Source organism: Antedon mediterranea, chromosome 7 (genome assembly GCF_964355755.1).
Source record: "Antedon mediterranea chromosome 7, ecAntMedi1.1, whole genome shotgun sequence".
In the NCBI taxonomy this organism is placed as follows: Eukaryota; Metazoa; Echinodermata; class Crinoidea; order Comatulida; family Antedonidae; genus Antedon; species Antedon mediterranea.
The window spans coordinates 2184415-2193707 of record NC_092676.1 but is presented as its reverse complement, the minus strand read 5'-3'; the positions used below and the strand labels follow the sequence as shown (position 1 = coordinate 2193707).

At 31.3% G+C, this 9293-nt stretch overlaps 1 protein-coding gene across 1 annotated transcript; it reads right to left on the bottom strand.

Moving 5' to 3' along the window:
- Positions 1–5124: 5124 nt before the first annotated feature.
- Positions 5125–8627, bottom strand: LOC140054418 (uncharacterized). The gene is made up of 4 exons (XM_072099397.1): positions 8168–8627; positions 7295–7828; positions 6115–6933; positions 5125–5816 (listed from the first exon to the last, which is right to left on the bottom strand). The coding sequence occupies exons 1-4, from the start codon at positions 8184–8186 to the stop codon at positions 5125–5127; spliced, it is 2064 nt and encodes a 687-aa protein (XP_071955498.1). The 5' UTR covers positions 8187–8627.
- Positions 8628–9293: the final 666 nt, after the last annotated feature.

Here is a 9293-nt window from a genome sequence, read left to right as displayed (position 1 = left end):
AACAGAAATCTAGACGAAAAAACATGAATTTCACTTAATATGGTCAAATACAAAATTTGGCAAAATTCTTCCATAAAAACCAGAAAGACTTTTTTTCAGTAGTTAGGTAGTTAACCTAATGTAATAACATGTCTGGTGACTCCCTAGACGGTGAAAAAAGATGGTGGATATACGGTGGATAATTTTTGCTATAGCATGAAAATAAAAATCTGAAGCTGAATAAAAATATCAGAAATGTAATATTCAAGTTATATTACCTATATTTAGTCATCTGATAACATTTTTTACCACACCGTTTATTTTTCATAGCTTTTTAAAATGCCTCTCTATTTACAAAATGTGTGTACAAACGAATAGAGATTTTACTGTGTAATTTGAACTATCCCCCCACTGATAAGAAAGTGCTTATTTTCAACAAACTCATGTAACACAAATAAAATCCCAAAAATTATGAAACATAGGGGAAACTATAGATCGATAATTATTGGAATGTATGATCAATAGAAATTTTTTGCCCGCACCTGGCCTTTAAGGAAAACATAGATATGTTTTAGTAATTAAGTATTTGCAATGTTTTGTCATACTGATTTGTTACAGCAATTTTTCGCGGCTGATGTGAAATGATGCATATTTCTAATGAACCCTTTATTTTACCAATCACTTTTATGAATTTACCATCTTTGTCAAAAAGTTGCACATTGTACCGACTTGATACAATGATGTTATCATGTTTATCAACTACTACTGCACTGGGGTTTGTCAGTTTTCCAAACACAACATTATCCGATATTTCAACAAGAACTTTGATTAGTCTTCCATTATTACCAGCTAGTAGTAATCCATGACGCGAGTCCAATATGAGAATCTGTCTTTGGTTCGTCATAGTAACATCTCGGACATAAGTATTAGGTTGTGTCCATCTATTGATGACCTGTCCACTACCAAGGTCCAATACCACTGTACCATTATCAGAATCTGCTACATAGACAACATCTGACACTTCATCTTGTCATATACTGTACATTACTTGTACTGTAATTGTAACCGATTGTAATGGTCTAACGCCCTCTATATATATAGTGTTGTGGAGAATGAATAAAGCCCCGGATGCGGGGAAGATGGAGAACGACTAAACCTAGACTCACGTGTGTTTACTTGTTGTGCTTTTATTGTTCAGATATTTACCTTAAATGGTGTTAGTACACAACACATCTACATAGATATCTCTTAGAAATTTCAATACTCCTTGACCAAATGTTCTAACCACCTCACCATCCATTGTGCATATTGTAATGCACTTCCTGACATTGTCACTGAATGCTATGTCACCATTCTTCATTTTGAACATTCTGTAAACTTGTGTATCTTTTGGTAGTTCAATTTCACCAATGTATTCTCCTGATGTCTTACACTTAAGTATTACATTTGTGCAACATGAAACCAGCAAGCAATCATCTTTATACCTGAGTACATCTTGACCAACCAAGCCTAGGTTGATAGAATTGATTAGTTCTTTTTCTACTGTGATTTTCATTGGTGAATTTTTGATGTATTTACCATCAACTGTCACATCTAATCTACAAACTCCTATGCTTGTAATTTTTTTTGTCAAGACATATTCTCCATTTTCTTCTTCAAACTTTACTTCTTCCAGTCCATGCTGTGTTATCCATGTTGCATTCAGTTGACTTGCATCTACTTCACATTCATTAAGTTTTCTTACTTTTATTACAATGGTTTCATATTCTATTGCAGATTCATTTGCTTGTAATGTTACAGATTCATTTGCTTGTAATGTTACATATTCAGCTGTTGCATTTTCGGTGTGTAACTGTTGTAATTGAACAAATTGCTGTTTTATTCGACAAAAGTAAATTTGTCCATCATCAATTCTGTTTTTGGTAAATCATTTATTCTGTCTGTCAGTCCTTTAACTACCATTTTACCAGATGCAATTACTGATACTTCATTTCCTTTCAATAATTTATGAAAATAATCAAGTTTTGTGTCCACATCAGAAATAGTTTTTCTTAATTCATTCTTTTGTTCATCAATCTCTGTCTTTTTCATTTCATAAATTGTTTTTACTTGCCTCTTCATTATCTCCCCATTGATTGTCTTAATGGATTCTTGTACATAATCTTCAATGTCTTGCAAACAATTTGATATATTTTTGTCCAGTTCTACATGAGTAGATATACCTGCTTTTAAGATGTTTTCTAATTTTTTTCTATAAGTATATGCATCCTTTTGTAATTCTGCTGAAGTTTCCTTAAATTTTTCAAATGCTTCTGAAATTGCTATTGGCTTTTGTCTCCCTTCACAACCTCTGTGACCCAGGATTGTACAACTCACACAGATTAGGTGTTCACAATCCTTGCAGTAAAACTTAAAAGCTTCACTGTGGGCCTCATACTGTGGGGATGTAATGATGCAATCTGTATTGAGCTCATTTCTTTCATCTCATTCATGGAATATAGCTTGTGACTTCTCAAGGCTGGGATTCCTTTATGACTGGTGCAACAAATAGAACATATGTACTCCTTACAATCCTGACAGTAACTTTCCACTTTTTCAACCATCCCACAAACACAATTCTTTGCTTCTTTCTCAAAAAAGTGTTGAACAGTTTCTAAAATGTTGTTTAGAAATGTATTCGGTGCAAGCTTGTGAAGACCGCCCTCTGGAATTGGATATGTTTTGCAGCATGTAGGGCAAGTTAGTGTCTCTTTAGTTGTCACCCATGTTTCTAGACATGTCAAACAGAAGGTGTGGAGACAAGTTAAAGTTCTTGGATCCTTAAGTTGATCAGTGCAGCCTAGAAAGTGTAGTGCTAGCATGTTTTTTGTTTTGAATGAGGTTCCATCTTTTGATGACTTCATCTGTTTTTAGTTTTAGAAATCGTGTGAACGCAAGTAATTCTTTGATCATGGCCATTAATCGCCACATTCTTAATGTGTCAATAATGCACATACAGTAGAATGCCTTGTTGCATTGACTTTATATATATATATATATATATTTTTGTCTGTTATTCTGTAAAACTTAAATTTGTTTGTTTTTTGTGCTATGAGTTCTTAGATTAAGCTTCTTATTTTTTATTGCTATGGATATATTATGTCATCTTGGTATTCCGAAAAAAAAAAAATACTATTTTTAGTAAATCATAGAAAATAAATACCAGTACTGTAAATCTTTGTAAAACTTGTTTATTTAAAAGAAATAGTAGAAAAAAAGCTTTCTAAATCACATAGCTGCTGGTGAAATTTTCCTTTTTTTGATCAACAAAATACCTTTGTTTTTATTTTGCATTTCTTTAAAAGAATATTCGATGACTTACAATCGTTTCTTTTAGATAATATTTTAGGCCAAATTTTGCATAATTGTTTCAGTGTTTTTTTATGGTATGTATATGCAGTTAAAATTCTTTAATACTTTTTTAAAAAATTCATTAAACTTACACATTTGAACATTGCTTTAATTATGTTGACCATTTTAAATAAATCAAATTGTATCTTTCCATACCAAGAGAAGTAGGTTTTATGTTTTACATGGTAGAATGGACATTAACATTAATTTTTGATACTTGATTAACATTCATTTTAAAGATTCATTTTAAGATAAGATAAAATAATCTTTATTGTCATGACCACAACAAGGTGAACATGACATTTGTTTTCCTTGATGCTTAAAATTACACACACATGTACAGAACATATATGTTTTGGTTGTCTAATGGTTAGTAGATTAACAAATTATATACGACAATACATCAGTAACTTTATTTAACTTTATTCATCGCACGTGTCTGTTGTGTAGATATATCAGATCCTCGGATGTCCGGTGTCTCTCTGTAATATATTACCTGAAACATATCGAGCACCATAACAATATAACAGTAATAAAAAAAATAATACAATACAAACAAATAGAAAAATTAAATGGTTAAAGTGCTCTTTTAATATTAGAATGAAAGTTCATTTTTCCATCTCAACACTAGATATTACATAATTTTTATCTGTTAGCCGGAAACTTCTTCAGCATAATATAGTTAATTTTTATGGGAAACACATTTCCTGTGATTTAGTAACTAAGTATTTGCAATGTTTCGTCAACCTGATTTGTTACAGCAATGTTTCGCGGCTGATGTGAAATGATGCATATTCCCAATGAACCCTTTCTTTCACTAATCACTCTTATGAAATTACCATCTTTGTCAAAGAGTTGTACATTGTAATCACTTGATACAATGACGTTATCATGCTTATCAACTACTACTGCACGTGGGTTTGTCAGTTTTCCAATAACAACATTATCCGATATTTCAACAAGAACTTTAATTGGTGTTCCATCATTATCAGTTAGTTGTAATCCATAATGTGAATCCAATATGAGAATATCCCTTTGATTAGTAAAAGTGACATCCATGACTTGCATATCAGGCTTTGACCATCTACGGATGACCTTTCTACTAATAAAGTCAAATACAACTGTACCATTATGATAATCAGCTACATAGACAACATTTGACTCTTCATCTACATGGATACCTCTTGAATTTGACAGTATTCCATGACCAAATGTTTTAACCACCTCACCATTCATATTGCATATTTTAACACACTCTTTAACTTTATCACTGAATGCTATGTTACCATTCTTCATTTTGAACATTCTGTTAACTTCTGTTTCTTCTGGTAATCTAATTTCACCAATATGTTCTCCTGATGGCTTATACTTTTGTATTTCATTTGTGGAACATGAAACCAAGCAATCATCTTTATACTTAAGAACATCTTGACCAACAAAGTCTAGTTTGATAGAATTGATTAGTTCTTTTTGTACTGTGATTTTCATTGGTGAGTTTATGATGTGTTTGCCATTAACTGTCACATCTAATCTACGAACTTCTGGGCTTTCATATTTTCCTGTAAATAAATATTCTCCATTTTCTTCTTGAAACTTTATTTGTTCCTCAACTTCCTGTGTCGTCCATGTTGCATTTAGTTGAGTTTCATCTACTTTACATTTATGTAGTTTTCTTACTTTTACTACGATGGTTTCACCTACTATTACAGATTCATTTGCTTGTAATGTTAGATAGTCAGCGGTTGTCACGTTTTTTTAATTTTCTGTGGCAATCTCTTGCAGTTCAACAAATTCCTGCTTGATTTGACAAAAGTGAATTTGTCCATCATCAATTGGGTGTGTTTTTGGTACCTCATTAATTCTGTCTCTCAGTGCTTTGACAATCATTTTACCAGATTCAATTGCTGATACTGCATTGCCTTTCAATATTTGATGAAGAAAATTAAGTTTTTTTTCCACATCAGATATTTTTGTTGTTAATTCATTCATTTGTTCATCGATCTCTGTCTTTTTCATTTCATAAATTGTTTTTGCTTGTTTCTTCATTATCTCTCCATTCTTTTTGATTGTCTTGATGGTTTCTTGTACGTAATCTTCAATATCTTGCAAACAATTTGATTTATTTTTATCCAGTTCTGTATCAATGTCATAAATTGCTGGTAACCTGTTATCTAATTCTGTTTTATAAGTATTTGCATCCTTTTCGATTTCTTTTGACGTTTTCTTAAATGATTTAAATTCTTCTGAAATTTTTATGGGCTTTTGTTTGCATGGACAATTTCTGTGACCCAACATTGAAGGCCTACAACTTGCACAGATTGGGTGTTCACAATCCTTGCAGTAATAATCCAAAGGTTTACTGTGAATCTTGCACTGTGAAGGATGCAAAGATGCTATCTCATCTGAGCTCATTTCCATCATATCATGTATGGAATATAACTTGTCATCTGAAATTCAAGATAAATAACATGATAACATGGTGTTTCTTTGCACTTTTGGAAATAATAATTAAAGTTTAATAGCTCAAAACAATTTAACAGCTCAATCCATTCCCTAACGATTAAAAACAACTTGTTTATTATTTCCATTTCATTTAAAATTTCATGTGAAATTATATCTATCTTTCTGCAGAATAAAATAGATCGAATAGATTACATGTATACAGTAGACAACAGTAGCTACAGTATATAGAGGCCTATTTCTGATCAGGTGTATAAAATGTAATTTCAACAAATTATTTCTTACCTTCTTCAAGCATACAAAGTGCTTCTTTGTATTTGGTTTCATTAATATAAGTTATCCATTCCATTTGAAATGTGGGCTGATGTTCCTCTGCCACTAATATTTCTGATAGCTTTAAAAGAAGCTCTCCACTTTGATACATTTCTCTTAGATGTATCAGAGCAATGGTATCCAGCACAGATAAGTTGAATATTATAGAACCGTGTTCTGCTTTGGTTAATTTTAACCCACGTTGTTTGAAAAAATCAATTAGGTTTTCCAGTTTCAAAATCATCTTTTCCCCCTCATCTAATGGTACAGCATCTTTATGTTTGTCAAATTGACAAATAAATTCTGACACGTTTGGTGTAACGATTGACAAAGTTTGTTGTTTTTCTTCAAGAAAATTTCGTAAAAATTTCAAGTTGTTATCAATGCTTCTTAGTTCAGATGATCTAACATCAATGGGAGTACCCTGTGATGACTGAAGATTTCCATTAATAGTCCTTTGCAATGATTGCAGGTTACTATCAATAACTGCTAATACAGGTGACCTATTTCCTCTACTAAGTGGTAAAGATTGAAGTTTTCCATTAATAGCGCTTAGTAATAGTGGACTAACTTCCGAGACAGTTTGCAAAGTGTGCTGAATTTCATCAACAGTTCTTTGTAATGATTGCAGTTTTTCATCAAGATTAAATGGGCTGTTTTCACTAATGTCTACATCACATGCCTTTTTTTTCTTTTTTAGAGATTTAAAAGGGAGCAGATTTGTTTTTTTTGCGACCCACTTTCTCTTCGTAGATCCACTGGTCTTTTGCAGAGTTACCGATATCTGAACATCTGTAATACAGTTTGATGATTTGATTAGTAATATATGAGAATGGATTTTTGCCTTCAAATTTATTGATGTGTTCCTTGACTTAATAATAATAATTATTTACAATTGGCTATAATGAAATGGCATTACAATCAACTCTCAACCAGACTCTCACAAAACCAGACTTTTCTTGAGGTTTAAAAGGTCCCAAATTCATTTTTACCATTAAAAACGCATTCTCAATACCAGACTTTCTGGAAAATCAGACATATTAGGCCAGCCAAAGGGTGTCCGGTATTGGGGGAGTTGATTGTATCAGGTTTTTTATACATTGTTTAAAATAATAACCATGTTTTGAAATATTCCATGAAAATCATGACATACCTTTACTAAGAGTTGCTACAGCTCGTGGTAGTCCAAGATCCTTTAAGGTCGTAATAAATTCATCCATTTTTTCTTTTTCTTCACAAATGATTTGTTTGTGGTGTAAATCCAGAAGAAGACTCCATCCATCCCGATAGTTCATTGGAGGAAAATTAAGCACATTATCAATTTTTCTCACATCCTCCAGTATCAGTTCATTGCCTAAATTCAGAATCTTTTGTTGATGATGGCTGAATTTTGTAATAATGATTTCTTTAACTTCAGGAAAGGATGGAATGTAAATTCGAAGTTTGTCTACAATACCGAACTGTTTAGTGGCCTTTATTGTATCATAGAGAAGGGTGAGATCCTTTGAACTCAGGTCACTAGAATCACATAAGTTATTCAGCAAGTCCATTGTTGTAGAAGCTTTATCTAATGCAGCTACTGAAATGTAACCTTCATACAAAACTTTCAGTTGCTTTAGAAGTGACCGTTCATCATACCAAGTTGAAAAACTTACTAAAGCCTGTCTAAAAGATTTTTCAGATATTTCTAAGAAAATGAAAGGAAAGAAAACTTGTATTAAGAAAAAATTTTAAGTAATAAGTGATGATTTAAAAAATACAGTTTACAGTATAGGCCTATTTGTAAATACAGTATATAGAATTTTACAGGAGCAAAAGGGTTATGTGAATTAGAGCATCCTCTACAATCCAGGTGATGTACTATAGGCCTACTGTACTAATTGTTTCAGGTAAAATAATACAAGGGTATAACACCAAATAAGACAGAACACGTTTTAAGAATTTAACGTTAACATTTTAAAAAATATGATTATCTTTTATTTGGAGTTATCCTCATATGGTTAAATTATTATAATTTATACTGTACCTGTTGATTTAGCAGCCATTTTACCAAATAAAACAGTATTGATTTTCTAAATTTCTGAAAATGAAAATGTTCGGAAACGGTAACTACCTGCAGCTAAGGCTAAGGCTCTTTATACTGCATTACCTTTTGCCTATAATATATTTAAACGTCCTCTACCGCATCCTCTAAACTACATTAGGAAGAAAATCCATTCATCCATGCATTAGGCAAATTTAAATTATATTTTCCTAAAATGACAAGTATATTTTTTTAAGTAGTCCAAATTATTTATGGTTTATTCAGAATTTAAAGTAACATTATTATTGCAGACTTGGCGTTTTTGGAATCTGCAGTTTTTAATAGTATTTTAACATAGGCCTACAAATAGTATTTTAACATTGCCTTTAGCAATTTGATGTATTTTCTTATTGTCTTAATTATGCAAAGATGAATTTCCCTTTTAAAGTTGACGATTAAAATTTCTTAAATCTTGCATCAAAATAGAGGGTTACTATAGTATATATTTTTCTTTCAATATAAAGGTTCAAGATTCAATTTTATTGGTCCACTTAAAATGGAAATTCATTTTGCTTAGCATAATTAAGACAATAAAATATGCAAGAAAAATACATCATATTGCACAATTATAAAATATGGTGAATTGGCCAAAGTTAAAATACTGTAAAATGATTGAAAATTCAAAACAAAATATACAGTTATCGTCAAACATTTTAATTATACATGAATATTTACAACAAAGGACTAATACTGTAGATTGGGTTTTGGTGGAAAAGAAAATATAAAAGAACTGTTACCGCTTACCTTCACAGTAAAAACTTTTTGCAAGTGTGATTTTAGTCATTTGAAGTAATTTTCATCAACCTAGTCACATCTAGATGTACAAACTTTGTTAGCAGTTTCTGTGATCCTGCCTCTTTACTCAATGTTGTAATTACTGTTAGTTTGGTTGTTTTTTCTTTGTTTTATTTCCTTTTATTGTTTCATTTTCATTTTTGCACGTAAGATCATGTTCTCTATTTTACCATGGATACAGTTTCAATTATTTCCTTATTGTTGTGCTTTCTGTTCAATTTTTAGCTGATTTCTATGAAATTGGCGACTAGTTCTTTGTTCTTTGTTAACCTTT

Bases quoted from the DNA above. Each gene is read 5' to 3' on its own strand.
- LOC140054418 (XM_072099397.1), bottom strand. The intron at 6,934-7,294 runs GTATGTCATGAT...ACTGTATTACAG, and splicing joins TGTAGCAACTCTTAGTAAAG to ATGTTCAGATATCGGTAACT. The intron at 5,817-6,114 runs GTAAGAAATAAT...CTTGAATTTCAG, and splicing joins ACTTTGTATGCTTGAAGAAG to ATGACAAGTTATATTCCATA.